Here is a 25385-nt window from a genome sequence, read left to right on the forward strand (position 1 = left end):
GGGCACGACCGGCCGTCGTCGCTCCGACACACTCCGTTAGCCGCTGGCGGCCAGCGCCAAAGGCGTCACGGGAGCTTAGGTACGCGTCCAGCGTCACCACCAGCCGCAGCACGTCCCCGGACCGCCATCGCGCGTCGCGGCGTCGATCGAACGCGCGTAACGAAACAGCACCGCGGACTTGGTACTTACTGGTTCGGATTTCGTCGTCGTCGGCTACTGCGAACCAGTCGTCGTAGTCGTCGGCCACTTCCCCGTCGTCGCAGACGGCGCCGTCGCTCGGTCCGGCGCCAGAGCGGACGCCGGTCCCGCCGGCGATGTCAAAGGTGCCCGGGTCACCGTCGGCGATGTCGAAGGTGCCCGGGTCACTGTCGGCGATGTCGAAGGTGCCCGGATCACCGTCGGCGATGTCGAAGGTGCCCGGGTCACTGTCGGCGATGTCGAAGGTGCCCGGGTCACCGTCGGCGATGTTGAAGGTGCCCGGGTCCCCGTCGGCGTCATCGCCACGCGACCCGAGCACGTCGCCGGCCTCTCCGCCACTGTCGTCCCTCGGAGCGCCGTACAAACCGCTCATGCTGTCACCGAGTGTGTCATCACAAACGTCGTCCACTCGAACACCACCAGCTCCTCCGCACTGCGCCGCGCCGGGGCTCACTGCACCGGCCTCCTCGTCACCCCACGTCCGGTTCTCCACACAGCTACCGCGGGTCACGCTGTCCCATGACGTCTCAGGCTCCACTGCGGCTGACCGGTCGCCGTCTCCTCGCCCCACGCCGTCCACGGCCGGCGTGGACCGCACCACACTGCACATGGCGACGCCGGCGGGCTCACTGGCGCGGCGCGCCGCCACCGCCGCAGGCCGCCTGGCGCTGCCCGGTCCCCACAGGTGCGCGGCCGCCACCTGCCGCCGCCCGGTCCGCAGCGACGCCCGGGCACCCGGTCCGCTCGCAGCAGTACTGGAGCCGCCGCCGGCTCCTCCAGCGGCGGCGGCACGGGTCCGCCAATCGGCGGCGGCAGTCTCGGCCCAGCGGCCAATCAGAGCGGCTGATACAGTCCGCCCGGTCAGCGCAGATGAACGGTGCATTACGTGCATCCGGTGGCCCATGGACAGGGGCAAGACGCGGAACGGCGGTGAGCGGGGGAAGGAAAGGTGATGACCTGTGCGGGGGCCACACCTCGGCTAGACCGGAATGTGGAGCGGGATCAAAGGGGCCGCCCGGCCATACCGAGGCGCGGTGGGTCACGAGGGGAAATGCCAAGGGTGACCATGGAGCAGACATAATAAACATGTGCATAGTTTTGAAATAAGTACCAAGCCGGCCGCAGAACTACAAACATCGGTGTATTGTGAACGCGCCTGCCAGCGGAGAGCAAAGCTATGATTTGATGTTAAACACGCGTTCGGGTGAGGGGGTCAATTTGACCCTGGAAGTTTTTTCCGGAATGGTTTCCGAACGGCGCGGAGTGTTATATATATAATTTGGCGCGGCTACACCACGCCAAAATTTGCATAGCTACAGATAATTGAATATATATATTGCCTCAGTATCAAAAATTTAGATGAACCTTGTAAGGTCGCTGGCTTACGATAGTTCAAAGTCAATTTTTAGAATAGCGTTCGATCAGAAGAAACAACCGAGTGTTAGACGAAGCTCTACATTTCTGAGACACTCACTTAAGCAACACAACTCCTTAATGAACAAATTGCATCGAACTAGGGTAAGCTATGAGGGTCAGACTCAGATCAAAACCAACCCGTTTTATTACTGTAGGACTTGCTGTGTGTGGTAGTTTCTGGTAATCAGTTCAAATTTATTAACGGCAAGAATTGCATTTTACATCCTCCATGGTTTTCTATAAGGTCAAAATAGGTCACTGATCTAAAAGGACCCAGGTCAACATTTTGTTCTAAAGAACATACTGCCTAGCGTAATATTTGTCGCTTACTCAAATGCAAAAGCTCAAAACAGTCTTGAACAATTTTGGTCGCCATGACCTTGGCAAGGTCAAACAAGGTCATTGATCTTAAATGAGAATATGATCTTTTGCTTGGAACAGGTATCTAGGTTCTGGGGGCACTTTGGAGGCCAACTTGGAGTTTGACATTGTTTGACAAAGGCCACTCATCATCTATGAACTTTAAACTTTGATCCTAAATGATTTCACTTGCAGGCCAATACACCATGTAAATTTGGTGCCTCTAACTCTCTTAGTTCCTGAATCTCAGGGGGGGGGGGTGAACTGACCCCCACCCGAGCGAAGGGTATCCAACCAGCCGCCCGGGCGCGTGTTGATGTGCACTTTTTAAACCATTGGTCGACCAGAACTGTCGAGTGGGACTCTTAATACGTCTTGTGTTCCACGCAGAGCTTTTGTACGCCTATTCCTACTGAACAAAACATACCAAACACCGTATTTCAAATGTGACGCATCTAGGAGGTTACGGGAGTGTATGATGCTGAAGACTTACCTTGTAAAGAAATATTCTTTCGATGTGTGGTTGACCAACATCCAGTCATCCAACTTCACAGCTGGCACCATATTCGATACTAAGCATAGACAAACAAAAGCGGCCATCTGTGAGGACAGCTCGCTGACCAGACACCGCAGGTGTTCCGAAATGTGAGGCACGTTTGCCCGCCCCACGGACTAGATCGAGCTCCGCTGTGGGATACTCAGGTGCCATTCAAGGCCACGAAACGGCTGCTGGGTCACCCAGGTGGCCTTCTTTCTGTTTGGGTCGTGCTCTATGACGCCACAATCTCCAGACATCATTGCCGGCTCTTCGCTCTCGCGGTGTACGCGGCAGGCTTGCGGTGTAAAGGATGGTTTATGAGATCTAAGCCGTTAACCCATTTCATCGGGCGTGTGTACAACTTTTATAAATGCGTTTATGACATAACGCGCACTTGCCACAGCTGATTTCGCCTCTTTGAGTGCAGCGCCGCACATGTAGCGATGATGATGGCGACGGTGACCTAAAACAGCTTGAAGTGATCTGGGTGAGTAAATTTCATAACGCTGAGGGTTAAAACAATGAGTTAGCAGCGTTTTAAAATGGTACACAAAGGCAATAGATAAAACCTTACTAGAGAATGGCTTAAGATACTTAACAACGTGGCCAAGTGTTGCAATTGGTTGGCAACTCCGTCGGATAGCAGTAGACCGCGCACACTGGGCAAACTTTCGTGCGGCACTGAGCAAACGCTGCACCATCCCCGATGAACGCTGTCCGGCTGACACTAGAAGTTACTTAGCTGTCATTCAGATAGCTCCTGTGCGTAAAACCAAATGTGGAAATAAAGCTGTGAAACTGAGTCTAGACTGCACATCCCCAGCTGCATAGACGCTAAGCTAAAAACAGCCCCTCCCCAAAAAGTGTGCATGGTCATGTTGTGGCAATTTACCGTAAATTAATGGGATCAAAGTCATCAACCTTGATAGCTATTCCTTCATGCTAGATTAAAACTGGCGAACATTAGGCCAGGAAAGACGAAAATTACCAACGAATTGACTCGAATTGCGAAGCTCCCGCGGTGCCTCGCTCCAAGTCTGCTGTTCACGCCAAAGCCGCCGGTCGGCGCCGCTCGGCCCTGCAGAAGACGGTACGGGTAGCCCGAAGGCAAGGAGGGGAAGGGAGCGGACGCGGCGGAGATTGCAGCTCAGCACGCGAGAGCGCGGCGGCCGTGACGTCACCGATCTGCTGGCGAGACGGTCGCGGTCACGTGACTCCCTGACCCGCCGCCGACCGTCGGCGCCGGTCCATCGCTCCCTGGGTCATGTGGCTTTCTGACGAGCGTCACGCAGGACGGCGGCCGACACCCCGGCCTGTCGCTTCCCAGGTCACGTGGCGCTGTGATGGGTGTCACGCAGCCTGTGCTCGGCGCTCCAGCCTGCCCCCCCCCCCCCCCCTCCCGGTCACATGCCCCTCCCCACGGGTGTCACGCAGGCGGCGGCAGGTCGGCGCTCCAGGCCGCCGCCGACAGGTCACGTGTCCCTCTGACGGGCGTCACGCAGGCGGCGGGGCGGCGGGGCGGCGGGGCGGCGCCGCAGCCCACCGCTCCCGAGCCACGTGATTGCAGGTGGTGTGGACCGACGCAGGCACCGCCGGGGCCGCGCGCCGTGGGAAGGTCACGTGTCTTACCCCACGCGTGCGCTGGGCGGGGGCAGGCCTCCGCCCGGTGCGTCTGCGCCAGCCGGGCGCCACGGCGGCCGGGAACGCGGCGGCCGTAGCCGCGGCCGCGCCAGGTCACTGGGCCGTGGAGCAGGGTCGGCGGTGCGGCTACAATGGCTCGAACGACCTCAGAGTTTCGGTCAGGGTCAGGCAGCCGCGGGCGGCCGCATCGGGCTCGCTGACACTGTCGGACCTTAAAGGCCTGGCCAACCACCAGAACTGCCATTGTGGCTCTGCTGAATGGTCGAGGAGCTGAGACGGGTAACGCAGAGTCTCGTTGGTCTCGTTTAGGTGTGAACATCGTTTGTGTTGCAACTCCGGCTCTTCATTGTGTGACTCGCCTGACGTGCTCTGATTAATGAAGGCAGCATTTATATCTAGTTCACGTTTACACTCGGGACTCCGCTAAAGTGGTGATGTAGCCGGGCACGGCTTATCTTGTCCCAGTTTTTGTGTCTCGATCGCATCCAGTTTTTGCCTCGTGTACCTCATTGGAAACCTAAACCGGTCAGGTTTTCACTTACGTGGTTTTGTTGCCGTATCAAATGCATGCTTTGCAAGCCTTCGTACGGTGAATGGTCTCCTCCAGTAAAAACCGTATTATTCGAGCTCCCCCGCCTTCAGATTGGTAACGAGGCCACGCCGATCAGCTACCATTCGACCTCTCCCGCCTGCGGATTGGCTAACGGCGCCACGCCGATCAGCATCTGGTACCGACACCAAGCCAGCATCGTGATCGGAAGGCGGATCCCGCCGCTCACGCCGCGCGCAGCGCGAGCCCTTCCTGGTTCATAATGGTCGGACCGGAGGGCATTTTTCAAGGCGCTGTGTCTAATGGAGCAATTGCATTCATGATCTCGCTGTGCGCTCCGGTACTGGACCACGTACGTGGCCCGGGCTCACTGAGCGATGGGAGTGGCGATCCGCTCAAGGACGCACCAGCTTCAACCAGTTTCCTGCGAATTTACACACATTTGCATGTATATGCGTGCAAAGATGTCCGGGTATGCTGTTTCATCGACGCTGCACGATGCACCAGTTACCATGCACCGCCAGTTACCTCGTCAGTGCAACACATTTGAGGCCCTGTGACGCGATGGCTGCCCTTCCCATAAAGGTAAATGTCGCTGGTCTGCCCACGACTCGCAACCTTTCGGAAAAGGTCCAGTCGTGGTTTCAAAAGCTACCGTCGAGCTATTGACAGGTGTTGGGCCCAATCAAAGCCTACCATAATGAAATGTCCATGAAGCACAGAAATCGCAAACCCTCTAAGGACATACGCACGCACTTGGACGTATTAATACATTTCTCCCTCGTTGTTCTTCTTTTTTAAAAGAAATGCCACGCGCATGGCCAGATAGTTGTGCGAGGCCATCTCGACGGCGTTGATCGGTCGCGCCGGCGGCGGCGCGTTCGGACGCCGCTGCTTGACTTTTTTACATATTCTTACATTAACAGGCACTCGGGCGGAGATCAAATTCGACCCGTCCCCCCGAGGGTTTTTCCGGGTTGGCTGTTGAGCGGCATGGCGCAGCCACGTCAAATTTTGCATAGCTGTATACAATTGAATATCAGATCGTGTGATGTCAAAAAATTAGGTGTACCGTATAAGGTTACTGACCTACAGCATGTCAAAGTCAGGCCATGGTTTCAGCGAAGTCAATTTCTATGGAATCGTTCAATTTTGTGGAACAACGGAGTGCTACACAAAGCTATACGTATCTGAGTTACTTTCTTAGGCAGCAAAACAATTAAGTGAACAAATGATATTGATCTAGAGTCAGGTATTAAGGTCAGACCAACGTCAAAGCCAACCTATTTTACTACTCTAGGAGTTATCGTATGGGGTAGTTTCTGGTGCTCATTTCGCATTTATTGATAACAGGAACCGCATAAGATATCATCCATGAAATTTACAAAGGTCAGAATAGGTCGCTGACCTAAAATGACTTGGGCCAAAATTTCGTTTTTAGGAGCATATTGCCGAACGCAATCTTTGTTCCTTTTTCAAATGCAAAACTCATTGCAGTCATGTATGATTTTGGTCACCATGGCCTTCGAAATGTCAAACAAGTTCGCTGACCTTAAGTGAGCAAGTGGCCTTTTCCCTGGAACAGCTATCTAGGTTCTGGGAACACTTTTGAGAGCAGCTTGAAGTTTCACCTTGTTTTATCTTATTTGACCCGAAGGTCATGATCTAGGAATCTTAAACTTTGTTCTAAGTGAGTTCACGTACAGGCCAACACACCCTGTGAATTTGATGTATCTGTCTCTCTTGGTTCCTGAGATCTCAAGGGAGATCAAGTTGACCCCCACTCCCAACCGAGCTAAAAGATATCCAACTGACCACCCAGGCACACGTTAAACTTTTTTATTTGGGTTGAAAGTGTCCGAATACGAATAGGTATCAACCACTGTTGCTTGGGATTTAGCTTAAGCGTTCATCATCCCCTATTATCCCCTTTTCCCGCTTCACCATGCATCACAGCGTCTCCCCTCACCGGGAACATGCAGCAGCCGTCAGCCACAAGTCTTCCTTCACGGCCGCTCTGGCAGGATATCACGAGCACGTGCACACCGCTTCACCCTGAGCCTCACAGCGTCTCCCCTCACCGGAAATACGCAGGCAGCCGTCAGCCACGAGTCTTCCTCACGGCCGCTCTGGCAGGATCTCCTCACGAGCACGTGCATACCGCTTCACCCTGAGCCTCGCAGTGTCTCTCCTCACCGGAAATACGCAGCAGCCGTCAGCCACAAGTCTCCCTCACGGCCGCTCTAGCAGGATATCACGAGCACGTGCACACCGCTTTACCCTGAGCTTCGTAGTGTCTCTCCTCACCGGAAATACGCGGCAGCCGTCAGCCACAAGTCTCCCTCACGGCCGCTCTAGCAGGAGCTCCTCACGAGCACGTGCACACCGCTTTACCCTGAGCTTCGCAGTGTCTCTCCTCACCGGAAATACGCAGCAGCCGTCAGCCACAAGTCTCCCTCACGGCCGCTCTAGCAGGAGCTCCTCACGAGCACGTGCACACCGCTTCACCCTGAGCCTCGCAGTGTCTCTCCTCACCGGAAATACGCAGCAGCCGTCAGCCACAAGCCTCCCTCACGGCCGCTCTAGCAGGAGCTCCTCGCGAGCACGTGCACACCGCTTCACCATGAGCCTCGCAGCTCTCCCTTCACCGGAAATACGCAGTAGCCGTCAGCCACAAGTCTCCCTCACGGCCGCTCTGGCGGGCGCTCCTCACAAGCATGTGCGCAAACCACGAACTCGAAGCCTGGCCGCTGTGCTGAGTAAGGCTCGGTAGCGTTGATGACCAAGTCTAGGCGCAGTAGTTTCCCCATTACTTAGGATTTTGCTTAATCCCACGGGTCTGACATGGACAAAAGTGGCATAAGAGCTAAATGGTAGGTGGTGCCCGTAAGGCCGCAGGGGCTAAGTAAGAACCAAGTCAAATCAATGCGCTCACAACATTCGAAAAGTGCACACGCAGTGGAGGCTGCGGCAGAGTGTAGATAAAGCTGCACGCTTGTCAGAACAACAAAGCGCCACAATATTATCTGATTGACAGTTTACTGACAGCATAATTATTTGGAATTATCACATGATCAGTCACCACGAAGGCTCATCTGCGAAATCACGATCATCATCTGCAAACTCCATGGAGTTCTCAGCGGACCGCAATCTCATCTTTCCCATCGCTCCATGAACAAATTCGCAAGGACGTTTTTGAGGAAGTTGACCGCTTTCATTGTGTGTCAATGCTCCCAGAAAAAGCATACGCTGGGGGTGTTTTGCTAGTTTTTACTCTATAAGCGCTATTAACACTCCGAAGGGATCAGTGTTATCAGTTTGAGCCTGGAGTTTTTACGAAGTTTTTATCCTAAAAAGACGCTTCCTTCATGCTCAAATTTTAACACATTTGAGGAGCTTTGATATCGTGGTGTTTCCCTGGGTATTTTCGCTGTGGCATGCGTGTGTCTTTAATTGCATGATACGTGTGTCTTGTTAGCTCTGGTCTAGTTTTGTGGTACTGCCTTAGTGTTCTGGCATCATTCAGCAATGCTTCGAGCTCTACAGACTGTAACACATTGCGTTATTCCGCCACGACGACGACTTGACAAGACGACGACGTCTTGCCAGTGAATGAAAAGAAACCAGTCGCATATTTGCCTCCAAACAGGTTCGAGTCTACTTAAAGCCGTTCTTTATACTCGACGCCATACAAATCGAACAATATCTGAAGCCGCACAATGTCAATTCTACGGCGGTTACCAAAACCTGGTTTCGACCATGGACGCCAAATGGCATGATAATGAGGTCCTACGACAGCAACTCCGCCGAAACGGAGCGAGGAAGCGTACTGGAGCGAATGCGTAGTTTCCTATTCAGTTGGGAGGTGGGGGGGGGGGGGGGGGGGAATCCAGCCCTCTAACTTTGTGAGGAGGGTGGGCCAAATCCGTAAGGAAACCTGGTTAGTGTATTTTGGGAGTATGCGTAGCAATTTTTCCACATTAAGCTCCCCATACGTATTTTACGAAACTACACCCACGTCGGGGAGCTCCTAATATACTTGCCATATTAGACTCGGGTGCTGTTCTCCAGCCTGCAGCCCACCCTGCGGTCGGGGGCTTCCATGGCATCTTCAAGCAGCGGCGTACACCAACTAGCACTCTGTGCCCCGAAGCTGTACACGTGAATCACATCTAAAGCCCCATGACAACGGCCCTCTCCTACATCGGCCTCGTGCCGATAACCAGAAGGTGGCCCAGACCTCAACGCTAAGCAAAACTATTATGCTGTCCAACGACGTCTTTCGCCGAGACAAAGCGAGAAAACGTGGTGGAGCAGGGATATGGTGTCCTATTTACGTATTTCCATTCAGTTCCTGCCTATTCAGTAGTAAACTACATTGTCGTGTCCTATTCAGTTGTATTCAATCCAGCCCCCTCCCCCTCTCTCCGCCCTCCCGCTCCCTGGTGGGGAAAGGCAGTGAGTCAAATCGGAAAGAAACGTGTTTTTAGTGCATTTCGGGGTGAGTTAGCCATTTTCCCCAGGTCATCGCCCAAACCCATTTTGCGGAGCTGCACCTCAGTGGTGGAGGGTTAAAGGGAATGTTACACATTAAAAGATATTAAAACAATCATCAGACATGACGAAATGAGCTCTCTTGTGACTGTTGATATACCTTCGAGTGAAAAAGACTGCTCTTGAAAGCATAATTTCTCAATTTAGTAAGCATGTTGGCATGATTTGAACGACGTCATTATGGCATCATGGATGCCTGGGTAACCCTGAAGGAGTCCCCCTCCCCCCCCCCCCCGAAAAAGTCTGCACATCTTCGCCGGGGTGTAGCTCAAAAACCAGGGACGTTTAGGTCTCAAGAAGGGCGGGACTGTGAACTGAACCAAATGATCTTAAACATGGTTATTTCGGTTAAGACCCCACACAAGTGTGGAACACTTCCTTTAATGATTGTGACATGCGACGTACTCACCACTTCACTTCCTTAGCAACTGGCTTACAGCGCAGCTCCAAAGCAGAAAGCGTGTGGATCAAGACGGATAGATCAAAATCTCTGTAAGGTAATCCACAGTTGACACCAGCTACATAGGGGCACCACGATTTCAACGAATCTCAACCACATGTAAGATGATTTGCAAGCCGAAGCGTGTTCTTGCACCGCACGTTGCACAAATAAGATGTCCAATTGAAAGAAACCGAGGTGATCTACAAAAAAATATAGAGCCCGTTTTAAGAAATGTTACGTTTTTCGCACATAAATCTAGTAACTGAATTTTTGGATAACAATCCATAAGGTATACCCACACTGTCCCAATTTACAAAATATCAGATCGCATTTCATGCATACAATTCCTATGCAGAACCAACAGTAAGTTTCAAGCCGACCTTTCCGTTTGTTTTGACCACTTGGGTGATCCAGTTGGTGAATGCGCTGGCCAATCTTTGTGAAAGGTCCTTGGTTCAAGTCTGGCTTCGGCAGGCCTTGCCTCGGCTGACTCCCTCCCAGCACCCGCGGCGATGGGGTCGCTGGCACCGTATGGCTTCTTTCCGTATGGTGGCCCTCCCTGAGGACACAGCCTCGCCTGAGCCATCGGAGCAGTCATCTGAACTCCAGGGAAATCGGTACAGGCTTCTGTATGCCTGAGTGCTATGTCAGACATTCTGACAGCAATCCCGAAGTCTAGACCATCTCGCAAGTGTGTTGAAAATGGAACCTCAGACTTGTACAGCGTACAATGTATGTGGTCGGCGCTGGTCATGGCTGACCTCATCTGCAATTTCCTGCGCGAGGGCAGCCAGGCGTCACGTGCGTCGACTTCGTCAGGTATCGAGGCATGTTTCGCTGATCCAGATCGTGTGCGCACCAACGTTCTGCATACCCAGTAGCAACGAATCATCGCTGACGTGGTCGTCACCAACTCCCCGAACCAGATCCAGCACACGGGTGTCATGATGAGCTGCTGCAGTCACCATGGCTTGAGCACTTGTACATTGAACGTAAATGCAACAGAACAGAACAAAATAGCGCACACAGCTATCACCGAATGGACACTGGTCTGCTCTTACAGGATCTGGCCACGGTTGACTGGAGTACGGTCCCGAAACCTTTTCACCAGATGAACAGTGAGATGCGTTCCAGACCATCGTGCAACCCCTGCTTGGCAACCTTGCCCCAAGCTTGACAAGAAAAGGGCAAGTCCCTGTTTGTCACCCCCCCCCCTTGACAAGCTTGTGATAAGTCCAGATTCCCGACCCAGCCACTCTTCCTGTCTCGGACAAAATCAAAGGGAACGTTCGACGCTTGAAGATACTGAAACAGGTATCAGATGAAGCGAACTAAAGCCAGTTAATAGCTATTGGTACGGTTTTAGTGGAAATGACCACTCTAGGCAACGATGCTTATTTATTTAGTAAATGTGCTACTCAATACGTCATTGTTGACTGCGACATGGAACGTTCGTATGACGTTGAGATGCTGCCAAACTAGCCGTGGGAAATTGCCACCTTAGCACGCACTTGGGATACTTCAAACTCGCCGTGAGATGGCAGTCGCAACGTTGGAAGTGTTCACTGGGGCAAATATTGCTATGTCTTCGTGTTTGGCTCTTTCTCGTGGTGTTACAGCATATTTATCCGTGAGTTTAAAATATTTCATTGCAGTCATATGCTCGGTTATTGCACTATTCTTAACTTGTTTGATTACAAGTCTTATTTCCGTAATAAATAGATATTCTTCGGTAATGTAGTGCGCAAAGTAATGACAACTAGCCAACAATTAATAGCGTCAGAAAATGGTGTTGCACTTTAAAACTACCATTGCGATGGCCGGGAATCGAACCCGGGTCAACTGCTTGGAAGGCAGCTATGCTCACCACTATACCACCATCGCGTGCAACGCTCGCACAGGTTTCAAATACGTGCCGTGAGCACTTGACTTTCTTAATAATGAGCCGTCACGTGACTGCTAGAGCCAGCCACGTGCTCATTATCTCCTGGATAGAAACGCCCACCTCATAAACACCACACCTGAAGCACCAGAGCATGGGCCGGCAATGCCATCGGCGACGACAAAGGCTGATGCGATGACTTTGCTGATGATTCCATCGCCCTCCGGCCGCGCTGTGTCCCGCCTCGGAGACTGCCGGGAGCGTCCGTCACGCGGCGGCCAGCAGAGCCCCGTCTAGCCGTCTGCTACCTGCCGACCTCGGGGCGCGCCGACCGTGACGGGGTGGGCCGGAGCGGTGCCGCGGCGAGGACCGCCGCACTCGGGCAGCCATCCGCCGCCGGCCGGACCTGCCGGGGCCACCGGCGGCCGGCCGGCGCCCAGCTGGCCACCGCCACAGACGGCCACGCAGCTGTGGAAGGGGTGACGGCCCGTGACGAGGCTGGAGACGTGTGCCCCGTGCATCTGCCCTTGGATGGAGTGTCTCTCAATACTGATAACTAATACTGATGATAACACCCAAACTAATGACTGTTCTTTCTTGCTTTCTAACAATCATTTCTTTCCGTGACCAAGTTCTTCAGGATATTATGATTTGTGGAGTGCGGTATGTCCATGAATCCAAAATGGCGTGCCAAGCTGGATTTGTCACCGCTATCACCATGGCCGTAACGGGCGGCTTAAGTCGAGTAACGGCATCGAGTCTCAACCAACCTGTTTGGACGGTGACATCATGGCAACTACAACAATGAAATTCACTTATGTCTGTTGAAATGACAGCTGTGCAATACTCGTCCAATTTTATTATGCCCGGTTTTGAGCACCACATTTATCACGGATATGACAGGGTTTGAATGTGAATATTATTAAGATATGCTACGACAAATATCACAATAATTTCCCCTTCACTCGCTGCACCAGGTCGATACTTTTACGCTTGCCCCGACGAGGTGCACACATAGCCGGCGAGGTCAGCCCTGAACTCGTTATACATGAGCGGTGAGTACAACGGCAGAACCACGCCGCCAGGTTTCCCTTCGTCAAATCCTTGCGCAGAGAGCGGAGTATTCGTCATACATAACGTAATCGGGGTGCAAAGAAATGTAGCAGTGGCATGTCTGACAGAAGGGGAACGTGCATGGAAGGGGATGTACCAAGCCTCGAATGTGCTGATGCAGCCAGTCATGACAGAGTATAAAGCAACGTGTAGAAAGACAGAAAAGCTATAATGCATGGTGGAACCACACGGAAAAATAACCGAATAGCAGTGGTATATATCGATGTACAAAGCCACCTCTCAATGACAATGCATTTTAGCTTCGTCTTCGGCTTCGGTTTCGGCTTTGGCTTCGGCTTCGGATTCGGCTTCGGCTTTGTGAAGCCGCAGTCTCCTCCAATGGCTTGGAGCCCGGCTTCGGCCTTGAGCCATTTTTTTCCGCCCGGCTTCGCCTTCGGTTTCGCGTAATTTGAGACGGTTGGATTCGGATTTGGCTTCGGCTTTGCAGTGTTTTTAACACGTGCCCGGGTGGCCGGCTGGATACCCTGTGCTCGGGTGGGTGATCAATTTGACCCCCCTGAGATCTCGGGAACTAAGAAAGCTAGAGACCAAATTTGCAGGATGCGTAAGCCTGTGCTTGGACTCACTTAGGTTAAGGTTTGAGGTTTCTATATCATGACCTGCTGGTCAAATAAGGTCAAACGAGATCAAATTCCAGGCTGGTCTTCAAAGTGGCCCCAGAATCCAGATTACTGTTTCTCAGCAAAAACACACATGCTCATTTAGGGTTAGTAAACTTGTTTGACCTTTTGAAAGTAATGGTGACCAAAATCATACAAGACTGCTCTGAGTTTTGCATTTGAATAAGCAATAAGGATTACGTTAAGCAGTATGTTCCTATAAAATGTTGACCCGGGTCATTTTAGGTCGATGACCTATTCTGACTTCTAAAAAGTCCATGGAAGATGTAAAATGCAGTTCTTGCTGTCGATAAATTCGAGGTGAGCACCAGAAACTATCCCATACAGCAAACCATAGGGTAATAAGGCAGGTTGGTTTTGAACTTGGTCTGACCTTCATGCCTGACCTTAGGTCAATGTAATTTGTTCATTCAATTGCTGTATTTCTTAAGAAAGCATCTTAGAGATGTATGGCTCCGTCTAACGCTCCGTTATTGCATCAGATTGAACGATTCCCTAGAAATTGCCTTCGCTGAAACCATGGCCTGACTTTGACCTGCCATAGGTCAGCGACCTTACAAGATACATCTAAATTGTTGACATCAAACGATCCGCTATTTAATTTTCTACAACTGCTCAACATTTGGCGCGGCTACACCACGCCATTTGGAAACCATTCTGGAAAAAACCCTCGGGGAGAGGGCCGTTGACCCCCACCCAAGCGCGTGTCAGCGGCTGAATTCAGCTGTTGTTTATGTTAAGAGCTATTATGGGATTATGGCTTCAGCTTCGGTTTCATGCGATTTAGAATGGCCTTATAGTTTCTTTACGGTGCAAGTACTTTTTAGGCTTTGCGTTCCTGACTTTTTGCAATAATGAAGCACTTTTCAACTTTTCTTTTTAACGTTTATCGTTGATCGCTTCGAAGCCGCTGACTCCGGCTTTTGATTCCCATTTACAAAGCTCAAAATCACTTGCTTCGGGTTCTAAAAGTACCAAGTCACAGTATTCGGTTTCAGCTTGGTAGTTTTGAGCCTCAATACTACCAGATTTGGTTTCGGCTTCGGCTTCATGTCACTGTCTTGATTTTGAATTCGGCTTCGAAGCCATAACCTTAGCTCATCCAAACGTCATGTAGCTATATGAAGGGTTTTCCTTTGATCTAGTCGATTTTGCACACTTAAAGCGCACATCATAACTAACTAGCCTAACCTGCTCTGCTTGTTAAACTGCTTGTTAACGTCACGCAAGCTTTGACCTGATTCAGCCTGCAAACCACAAGCGATTATATTTTCCTGATTCATATTGCTGTTAGTAATCAGCAGTAATCATTCTTTGTTGCTAAGTCAATAAACATATCTTACTTTGAACCCGGCTGGCTTAGCATACGACGCGGGCGCATTTAAGATTTACTAATACACTAATAAAATTAATGAATCGGATGTCCAACAGTGAACAATTTGAGCCTAGCTGTCACGCGTAAAAGTTATGTGACATTTTTCCGCCAGAAAGGTTGGATTAAGCTCACTTGACCTTACATTTTTAACCAGTGCATTGTCTCAGTAACATTATCTGATCGGCCTTTTGGCACAGCACTGTCATGTAACAAATCGCCTGGCAATGTTTCATGCCAGACACGTTAAAAACGGCACGAACATACATGTTTAAAGGGCAATGTAAGGATCCCTTGTGACACCTGGCCTCTAGTAGCCCGCGTATGTAAAAACAGAGCAAGAATAGAGCAAAAATTCAGCTCCATGTGATCAGCATTTTCAAGCTAGGCATTACCTTGCCTAGACGCATAGCCTCCGCGACCTTGAAGTTGTTCGAGATATCGCGGCCGGTCACTAGTCGACCGGTCATAGGATAACGGTTTCAGGCGAAAAGCAGCGCGACACTCACTTGGCCACCGGCCAAAAGTCAGGTCCGGCCGGTGACCAGCGGACGGCGTCAGGAGCGAGATGACGTCACAGGGTCGTGATGACGTCACAGTGTGCCGCTGGAAATCACATGGCCAGCCTGACAAGTCCCTCCGCTGGCGTCGCCAGGTCCTGAGCCGGTACGCTCCCAGACAATGCTGTCCGCGGACTCACGTGTGGCGGGTGGCCGCTGCAGGCGGGGCGGTAAGCTCGCTCTGTTTGAAGCCTGACAGCGGCGCGGCTGCCGCGTCAGGGGACGAGAGCCACAAACCGCAGGACGGGGCGAGACACGTGACGCTGCATCTGAGCCGTGAGCGCAAGGCCCAGGAACGCGTCGAGTTCGGCGGCGCTCCGTGACCCAGCGGTCGCTAGATGCCATGTAATCCGACCGGATAATCCTGAGATATTAACACTCATTTAAAGGGAGGGTTCCGTGGTTGTATGGGGAGGGGCTAGCTGCAATGGCCATATTGAAGATTATTCAGTGCGGTTTACAACCCTGTCCTTCTTAAGCCCTACGCTCAAGAAGTTTGAAGCTTCTGAGCTACACGCCCGCGAAAATATATACTGTTTTGGGGAGAATATTTCAAGGTTACCCAGGCAACCATGACGCGACAATAACTTCATTCGAGTCTTGCTATTACGTTGGTCATGCATTGATCAAGGCCAAGAAGAATACATTTGTCGAGCCGTTCATATCTGGCGTTCGTGAGCACGATTTACAAATATAACGGTTGTCAACTGGCTCTCAAGCAATGTTGTGCAAGGTATGATGACGTAATTAAGTAATGACGTATAGAAGAGCACATTTACCACACAAAATGTGTCGTCTTCACTGGTCTTTCTCACCTACAAGCGTACCAATAGTTAGACGTGAGCTTATTCGTCATATATGATGCTTGCTTCACTTTCCTCAAGTTTGGAACATTCCCTTTAATAGAGACAGTTGACTGGAGTATTATGCATTCGTACACTGTCGTGCCAGCTGGAAAACGTTCATGTCCATGCCATGTTCACCGTCACGCAGCAGCCAAATTTGCGTGGTCGGCGCTGCGCCAGCTGAGACAATCCGCATGCAGGTGGAACGACCAGCGCCAGACTTGCCGATATTGTTGAGAGGGTTTGCGAAGTATTTTGTTTGGTGTCCTAATGTACATGGTTATATGAATATACATGGTATCTGAATAGGTACCCACAGGCAGTTCTTTGCACTTCAGGGCTTAGCGTCATTCCTTATCCGGCGCACCGGTCCTTGGCAGGACACAAGTGCGTTGTCTCATTTTAACTTCAACCTGAACTGCTCACAAGTGGTGCAACTTCTCGCATTGGTCGTCAGCACAAGTAGGATATTTTTATGACAGGAGACTTTCGTCACATACTCGGTTTGCCCGCGGGCAGCTCCGTTGCCGCTGCGCAGGCCGACCATCTGCACGCTTCATTCGCAAAAAAAACACCACTTGGAGTTGTTTGAACTATTTGAAGCCGGCCGGCAGCACCTGTGCGCCATTACGGGTAGTTACACCGCTGCTGTGAGAACACCCGAGGAAGTGGCGTACCAGTTGGGCGTTACGGTGAATCACACACCGCCGGAATGATTCATCGCGTCACGTAATGACCGCACCGACGCCGCCCGGGCGAAAGCTGCTCACACCAAATGGTTCACTTTGGTCGCCAATTTGCAGACAGACCATGCGAATGTCCGGGGCAGCGGTCCCACATGCTAGAGCTGCAAGCAGGAATGTGCGTCGTGGAGCTCTCCGCAGCCGGTGGAACAGCGCCTGCGCAAACCGTCACATCGCCGCAGCCGCCGCTCCGCTGCGTCCCACGGCGCCAAGTGTTTAAGATCCGGAGAATTCGCGCCACATCGAGGCATGAGAACGAGGCACGCTGTACAGGAATTAGTGTAGCTAGCGGGGTGGGCGAAAACAGCGCGCAAACAGGTGACGCCCGACGAGTGGGCACCTGGCGGCCGGAGGTGAAAACCGGCCGCAGGCTGTCACAACAACGCGACGCGACACAGGCCGCAAGCGCTGGCGCGGTAAACCAGGTGGTTTTGCGACATCGTCGGCTTGTCCATCGCCTACCCGCCCACTGATATGCATCGGAAAGAACAGCAGAGCCCGGTGTGTCCGAATAGAACCGTCAAGCTCAATCGTGTTGCCTTCTCCATATATTTCTGAAGTACGATCAGATAAATCACTCGACGATAAGAGGTAAAAGTGAAGGCTCAAAACGAAGATAAAAACAGAGATCACATTGCGTGAACAAGTGGAGTGCGTTTGCGAGGTTCCCGCCGCAACACGCGGAATGCCCGGACAGCCTAAATCATAGCATGATGATCGCTCGATGTTAACATCTAATGCTGGCCCAGAACAAAGGTAAACAAAGATACAGACCGCACTGCGTAAACGGATGGAGTGCGCTTTCAGGGTTTCCGCAGAAATACGCGGAATGGCCGGACAGTGCAACTCGTGTGAAAAGAGTTGTGCGTGCGTCTGTGAGGCACTTTCAACTGGGCAGTGGGTGATGTGGCGGGCTTTGGCGCCCTGCCGCGGCTCGGCGGCGCTGCCTCAGCCGGCGCCGTCTCCGAGCGCGGCGATCGCCCCGCCGCGGTGCAGACGCTTGACGCCGCGCGGCAGCGCTCGGCACGAGGTGAGGTCGAGCTCCTCGAGCTGTCGGCAGCCGACTACCAGGCGGCGCACGGCCGCGAACGAGGCGGCCGCTCCGCGTAGTTGTAGTCGACGCAGCGGCGGCGGCGGCGGTACGGCGTCGCCGGCCAGGCTGAACAGCGCCGCGTCCACGGTCGCCTCGGCCCAGCTAAGGTCCAGCTCGAGCAGGCTGTGGCGCCAGCGCGTCAGCAGCGGCGCCAGGCCGGCGGCGGCCGCCGTCGCCGCCGAGCCTGACACGAATAGGTGCTGCATGTGCTGGGCCGGCAGCTGCGCCAGACCGACGCAACTGAGGCGCGCGCAGCCGCGCACGTCCAGCAGGCGCAGCCGGGGAGAGGCGCCCAGCAGCCGCACCAGCTCGGCGTCCTCCAGGCCCCAGCACGCGTCACGCGGCACGGCCACGCTCAGCTCCTCCAGCAGCGGGAAACCGCCCGCTGCCACCTGGCGGAGCACACAGACGGTGCAGTTCAGGTTTAAGACACCAGGTGTCATCAGCATAGCCGGGCCCTCTTTGCTGTTATACCGCTATCAGCCATCGCGGTGCTTTCGCCTACGGCGTAGGGTAGTGCTTTCGCCTACGGCGTAGGGCAGTACTTTCGCCTACGGCGTAGGGTAGTATCGCAACGATCAGTGCTGAAGGTTCAGAGTACGTTCCCTCTCAGGTGCGAATAACGCAGCCTCCCATGCTTAAATTTGGATTCCCATGACCATGAAATCGGGGGATTTGCGCAATGCAACATATGTCATCTGTACATGGACTCAAGATGACGACACTGCAAGAGAAAGCCTGCAGTTTAAGGGTTGGCATGTTCCCGCTGGAATCAGACGCTGATTCAGCGGTGCTCACGCTCTCGCTCGCTCCTCTAGTGAGGCGGGCGCCAGTCTGATCCGGGAATTGGCCCAGTGGACCTCACATGCTCTCAACCGCTCCCCCAGTGGGGCGGGCGCCAGTCTAATCTGGATTGGTCCAGTGGACTTCAAATGTTCTCACCTGCTCCTCTAGTGAGGCAGGCACCAGTCTGATACATGCTCTCACCTGATCCTCTAGTGAGGCGGGCGCCAGTCTGATGTGGGAGTTGATCCAGTAGACGCTATATGCTCCCACCCGCTCCTCTAGTGAGGCGGGTGCCAGTCTGATCAGGGAGTTGATCCAGTGGACCTCGCATGCTCTCACCTGCTCCTCTAGTGAGGCGGGCACCAGTCTGATACATGCTCTCACCTGCTCCTCCAGTGAGGCGGGCGCCAGTCTGATACATGCTCTCACCTGCTCCTCTAGTGAGGCGAGCGCCACTCCGATCTGAGAGTTGGTCCAGTGGACCTCACATGCTCTCACCTGCTCCTCTAGTGAGGCGGGCGCCAGACTAATCTGGGTGTTGGTCCAGCGAAGCACGCGCAGCCGCCGGCAGCCGGCCTGCAGCCGCTCCAGCGGCACAGACACGATGCCGCCGTTTCTCAGCATGATGTTGGAGAGGTCTAGCAGCTCCAGGTTCGGACAGCCATCCTGCGCGCGATTGGTTAGCAGGTCACCTCCAGCTACCGGCCACATGCGAACGGGCTGAATTATCGCCCGTTCGCTTACTATGCGCCACATCGTGGATAACACAGATCTAGGCATCCATGGCAGGTGTTCTCTCTCACTTGCCGCCTCTACAATACACTGTATGAGGTGGTGAGTCACATTAGCACCACATCACGTTCACGGGCACAACCCTTCACCAAACCGCACACTACACTGGTTATATATATACACCACCCCAGCCCGGAACAATTCAGCTCGCGGCAAGACCACCAGGTCTGCACCCAGCTCGGCCCTCGCAGGCACCGGCTCTGGCCGGCCGGAAACCTCTAAAGGCAGCCGACGCCAGCCGCACCACCCACGTACCACCAGCGCGTTGACCACCACCTGCAGGGCGCTCGTCTGGTTGTGCGCGAGCGTGAGCGCCGTCAGCCTGCCGCCCGTCAGGTGCAGCAGCTGCTGCATGCAGGCGCTGGCCACGACGGGACGCACGCTCTGCGCCTGCACGGCCGACAGGTCGAGCGCGCGCAGCCGCGGCGCCACGCGCGCCAGCTGCAGCACCAGCTCCGGCTTGAGGCGCCGGCACGAGGCCAGACTCAGCGCCTGCAGCTCCGGACAGTCGCGGCACACGTCTGACAGGATGTCGGCGCTCAAGACCTTGTCCCAGCCGGCTGCCGGAGGAGAGGGGGGGGGGGGGGGAGGGGGGTCACGGGCTGACCGTCACAGAGGAGGTTATCCGGGACAATAGCAAGGAGATGGCAAGAGTATGCTGCACGGCGAAGACAGCTAGGGGGAGCATCGGGGTGCAACAAACTAAGCATGCAGTAGACCAGGGCACGTCGTGAATAAACCGTGAAGGGTAAGGGCAAAGCACAGAAACCTGTAGGTTACAATCCTACCCCCGTCAAATCAAGTTCTGAGAAGTCTAACCCGCACAACACCATTCGCAGGCAGCGAACCGCCAGCCATCCACAAGTGGGAATGGCCGACACACTTGTACCGGTCGGTCAACCGCGCCGTTGGTGGCGGCGTACAACATGGTGCGGCACTAACCCAGGCTGAGGTCGTGCACGTGGCTGAGCCGATGCCGAAGCAGCCAGCGCAAGCGTGCCTTGGTGCGCCGGTTCTCGCGGATTGCCGCCAGGGTCGACAACGCGCCAGAGGTGCGGTGCCAGCGCCGCGTCGCGCCACAGCCGGCAGACGCGCGCCAGCCGCGGCAGCGCCGGCAGCGCGCCGCCGCCGGCGCGCGCCACCCCGGCGAACACGGCCTGAAGCAGCTCGAGCGGCGCGCGCGCGCCCCACGGCCCTTGCGGTCGGTCCGGTTCCGGCTCCGGTTCCGGCCCTACCATTGGCTTGGGCTCCGGATCCGAGGCGGGGCCGGCCGGTTGCCTCGCGCTGGATTCCGTGCGCTTCTTGGACGCCGATCGCTTCCGCTTCCGCGCCAGCAAGAGCTCAGCAGATGAACGCTTCATGGATCTGTTAGCTCTTGACTTCTTGAAATTTTTGGCGGACTTATGGAGGGATGGAGTGCTATTTTTCTTCTGGGGAATATGGCTGTTTGTGGTCTTTTTAAGTACAGAAGTGCTAGCATGATCACTGTGAGGTGATGCTGATGGTTCATTTCCATGCTGTACAGTACCACTCTCACAATGGGACAAAAAGATCTTACTTTTCCCTGAGGGTGATAACTTGGTCAGCTTGCTTAAATCATCCATGACAGGTCACAGAACTGGTATCCAGCACAAGTGAGGTTTCCTGGAAACTGATTTTCACAGCCTGGCTAAACCTCTCACATTGGAATTCATCAGGAAGTCTGAAAAAAAGATGTTGGGTTATTTAATGGATGCTGGATCACTAAGAATTAGAACTGGACAGCAGGCAAATCATATTACATAGTGATTAAGCCTTCCAGTTCAACATCTGACATGCCAGAAGCCGAGATACTTGGGAATATTGTGATATACCTCACTCCAAGGGCAGGGACAATTTCATTGGCATCTGTGGGGTAAAGGGACAGCCATTTCTCATATGTTTAGTATAAGTTAGGGGGATGTAGCCTATGTGATCATAGCCATGCCAAACAACAGACTCCCATCTACTTGGTAAAATTGACTACTTAGAGATAAACAAATATAACAAGACTATCTACATTGACCCAGGGTGCCATCTGCACATATTACACAATAGTCTGCACACACAAAATCACAGGGCAATTTCATTGACCACATGTTGAGCTTTTGCCTTGAACATTGCATATTTGCCAGAGAATTTCGTAAGTGGATGGTGTGACTCATGATTCTTGAAACAAGCACTGCTAAGTGATAAGTGAAGCCCTGATTCCAGAAATCTATTCAACTGAAACATTAAGAATAAGTATCTAACATTCATTCCTAAGATGCTACCCTCTACAACATGTCCTTGCAGCAAAAAAAAAACATTAATATTAAATGATAGTAGCTGGAAGCAACAAACGTAGAATCACCAGTTTGGTTGATGCATTTCTATGCAAGATGTCGGTGGGTCGGTGGATGCGATGCACCTAGGACGAAAGGAGCATTCGCTGCTCGCAGCGCAGCAGAAATATCACGATACCAACCGACCCCAAGCATTAACACAAGTGATCCGTGATATTTGCATCGAGGTATGTTATGTACATGCAATACTTATCATACCAGAGAAACACAGCTATTGTAACGCCTGCGCCATTTTCCTCTCCCAAGCTACGTACCAAATATTAAAGGGAGGTCAGACTATTGGCACCAAATCCTTCATACGTTGCCTATTTTGTTATTGTTCAGAAACAATGCATGACATGACAAGTAAGTACACACATATGACACGCACGGGACCGTCCGTAATTTATTTTGCATTTGGAGAATGGTTGGGAGGTCTTGATGGCACGAAGATAATCAAAGAGTAGCAAGGAGAATGGGTCTCTGCTGTCGCCAGGCGTAACCAGGGTGGACTGTGGTGTCTCGAGAGATCGGCTTGTTACGCGTCTGGTCTACTCAAGCAAACACTCTAGCGTCCACGCTATACTTTTCTAACTTGACTTCCTCCCTGGCTATAATTAATTTTCGATAAATTCACTAAGTAATGACGGCCATGGCGTCTGCAGGAATGTCCGTCCAACGACGTCAATCATACTGCCATACTTTAATCAACCACATGACGTACGTTGTCAGCATGACGGAAGCCGTATATTACGAAACCGCCCACACTGATCCAGGAGGCTCACGCTAGATATTGAGCGATGTCACGGGAATTAGGCTCAAATTTTCATGAGGATGGACAAAATTTGACACTTACCTCTATCCGAGGACACTTCTGGGTACGACATTGACCGTGATCAAAGACAAGCCATCGTTGCTTACGGTGGCACGTATTTTCGATAGGTTACCTTCAGTAATACAGATAGGCGTGAAAGTTGGCGATAGCATGCAACGATGGCGCTTTGGCCTTGCCAGTCGAACACTGCCGAATCCAGTCGCGGGCAACGGGGTCATCCGTCCTAGTCCACCTGACTGCGACAGTTGGGTCATAGCTCCCTTCAGAGCACCACAAAATCAATCCATTTGCACCATATATTTTCGCCATCTAAGTCTGACTAGCGTATCACCGGCGTTAGATGCCAAAGGTAGCGCTTCACGGGAGCAAACATTGGGTCTGCCCGTTCCGCCCCTGTATCCCGGATCTGCGACGGACCCTTACCAGACGTCTTCTGGAAGCCGGCTGCTGACTGCGGTGACCTGCTGACCCCGGTCTGCGACGAGCTGGGCAGCGTGGGTGGCCCTCCTCGGCCGTCGTCCGTGGCTCGGCCTAGCCCAGCCCACTTACGTCCGCGTGCAAAGCATCGCGCGTGAAATCAATGTCCGACGGACATTGTAAGTCCGCGTTTTACTGTAACCCGGTTGCAAACAATGCATCGGAGTTCCGCTCGTCCTCGTTTCTCTCATGGTTATTTAAAGCTGCGACGAAGGGCGCTGCCGTCGTCGGGCGCACTCCGCCTCGTTCTGCGGTGCTTGCTGGAGTCAGTCAGCCAGCCGGCGAGGCAGTGACGCGATGAACGGCACTCGGCTGCTGCTGGCCCTCTGCGCGGCGTGGCCGGGCCTGGCTGCACGAGACCCCCGCTGTAAGTGGAGAGCAGGGCGCTGAGCCCGCGAGGACAATAGGTGCTCTTTAGCGAAAAAGTCGGTCGTTCGTATTGTCCAGTCGGGGGGGGGGGGGGGGGGGCGCAAGGATCCTATATCTCTGCAAGGAATTGGCGTTTCTGTGCGTGAGGCATGCGTTTGAGTAGCGTCAACCCTCCAAATGTGCTCTGATTTGTACTGAATGCTTGTGTATGTTCTGTAACGTCACGCCAAGCGACAACACCCAAGCCGCTCATTTCCACTGATCATGAGGCACAGCACATACTCCACAGGGGGCTACAGCTCCCCCGGTCCCGCCATGTGTGCTGGACCAGCCTACCACCGCGTGAGCGCCGAGCCACGCTGCTGCGCCGCTGACCGCCGCGTGCCGGCCGTTGCAGTCTTCACCCTGTTCGCGGTGCAGCGGTTCGAGAACACAGCGTGCTCGACGGGCTCGGCGGACGGCATCTGCACGCTGGCCTCCAGCTGCGGCGGCGACCAGCGCGGCTCGTGCGGCGGCGGCTTCGGCACCTGCTGTGTCGGTAGGTGCCGACTCGGTGCCCACCGCTCGTGTGCACCGGTCAACATGGCCTGATATTTTCACCGGAAGTAGTGTTGAGCGTACCATTTGGTCCACAAAATCCTTCGGTTGTCATAGAGTTACCACCTACACAAGCTATTGCATTTTTGCAATGCAGTTTTCTCTATGGCTGTTCAAATGCCAAAAATGCCGTTTTCTCCAAAACCTAGGAAACCACCTTGAACTAAAAATATTGAACCTGTGTACCATTGGCCTACTTTCGTGACGAGTAGCTCGCCGGTCTCTGTTTTGCCGCTCCAGCTCAATTAATGGCCATACATCAGCAAAGGGTGTAATCACCTTAAGCTTGCATTATATAATATATTTTTCCCGCGTTTCCTGTGGGCCGAACGCCAAGTTAGGTTACGTAACTGGAGTCATTGCGTGTATGCACCGCTATCATGCATTTAGGGATTCTATGGAATGACAAAAGGAAGCGTGACACTGTCATATTTGGGCGTCCCATATAATTATTGACAGCTTTGAAGGCGAACTGACCCCCTGTGTAGCGGCCAGGTCAAACACTGCTATCTGGTCTGCAGCTGGCTCGCCAGTCTATGCATGAGATCCGTACACCTTATTCCCACACAAGCTATATTCCTGGTTGTTCTTTGCATCCGTGCACTTTATAATATGGGTGCTGGCTAGAGCTGGGATTTTGATTCCGTGGACGCGCCGGTAATGGTTTTATCATATTTACATACTCATGTTTGCGTTACTCCTGTGTTTCAGTCGAGAAGTCGTGCCGCAATGTGACCAGCCAGAAGATCGCCTACTTTACCAACGGCAATTACCCGGAGACCGACTCCACGGACCAGCTGTGCGACTTCCGTGTTGAGGTCACCGACCCGGATATATGTCAAATCAGGTTGGTCGACCTTTATGACGAGAAGCACCATGTCCTTACGTGTGCCAGGATACTTACACTTCTGTAATCTGGAGACTACGGCGCATGACAACGAATGGGAGATGTTTGCCAGGCCTTTTCAGGGAGCAGCAGGCACCTGATAATGTGCTCAGCATCCAGGTTTGTTGCCAGACAGACAAAAAGACTAAAGTGACGACTAGCGGAAGCCCGCATTCGTGCTCTTGAATCCTAGTGGAGAGTGTTAACGCAGCGTTGGAAAAACTCTGACTGTGCGCTGCACTAACCGGCACCATCTTTCATGGGGCTAAATTGCGTATCCCCCTTGGACGTTATCGCGAAATCAGCTGCAGGTGGCGAGCAGCGGAACTCGTGTAGGTGCTTCTGAAGCCCCA

At 53.1% G+C, this 25385-nt stretch overlaps 1 protein-coding gene and 1 non-coding gene across 2 annotated transcripts; both read right to left on the reverse strand.

Moving 5' to 3' along the window:
• Window positions 1-11511: 11511 nt before the first annotated feature.
• TRNAG-UCC (transfer RNA glycine (anticodon UCC)) lies at window positions 11512-11583 on the reverse strand. Its single transcript has one exon. It is a non-coding gene; the product is annotated as a tRNA-Gly (tRNA).
• Window positions 11584-15403: 3820 nt separating this feature from the next.
• On the reverse strand, window positions 15404-19907 carry LOC119102403 (uncharacterized). Its single transcript, XM_037225772.1, has 4 exons — window positions 19782-19907; window positions 19233-19400; window positions 18304-18340; window positions 15404-15459 (listed from the first exon to the last, which is right to left on the reverse strand). The coding sequence occupies exons 1-4, from the start codon at window positions 19878-19880 to the stop codon at window positions 15404-15406; spliced, it is 360 nt and encodes a 119-aa protein (XP_037081667.1). The 5' UTR covers window positions 19881-19907.
• Between the last annotated feature and the right edge of the window lie 5478 nt (window positions 19908-25385).

The sequence above is a fragment of the Pollicipes pollicipes genome, unplaced genomic scaffold (genome assembly GCF_011947565.3).
Source record: "Pollicipes pollicipes isolate AB1234 unplaced genomic scaffold, Ppol_2.1 Scaffold_5724;HRSCAF=6776_pilon_pilon_pilon, whole genome shotgun sequence".
NCBI lineage: Eukaryota > Metazoa > Arthropoda > Thecostraca > Pollicipedomorpha > Pollicipedidae > Pollicipes > Pollicipes pollicipes.

Bases quoted from the DNA above. Each gene is read 5' to 3' on its own strand.
- LOC119102403 (XM_037225772.1), bottom strand. From the start codon at position 19,880: ATGCAGCAGCTGCTGCACCTGACGGGCGGCAGGCTGACGGCGCTCACG. The intron at 19,401-19,781 runs GTACGTGGGTGG...AATCGCGCGCAG, and splicing joins TGGTGGTCAACGCGCTGGTG to GATGGCTGTCCGAACCTGGA. The intron at 18,341-19,232 runs GTGAGAGCATGT...GTGCTCCGCCAG, and splicing joins CCGCCTCACTAGAGGAGCAG to GTGGCAGCGGGCGGTTTCCC.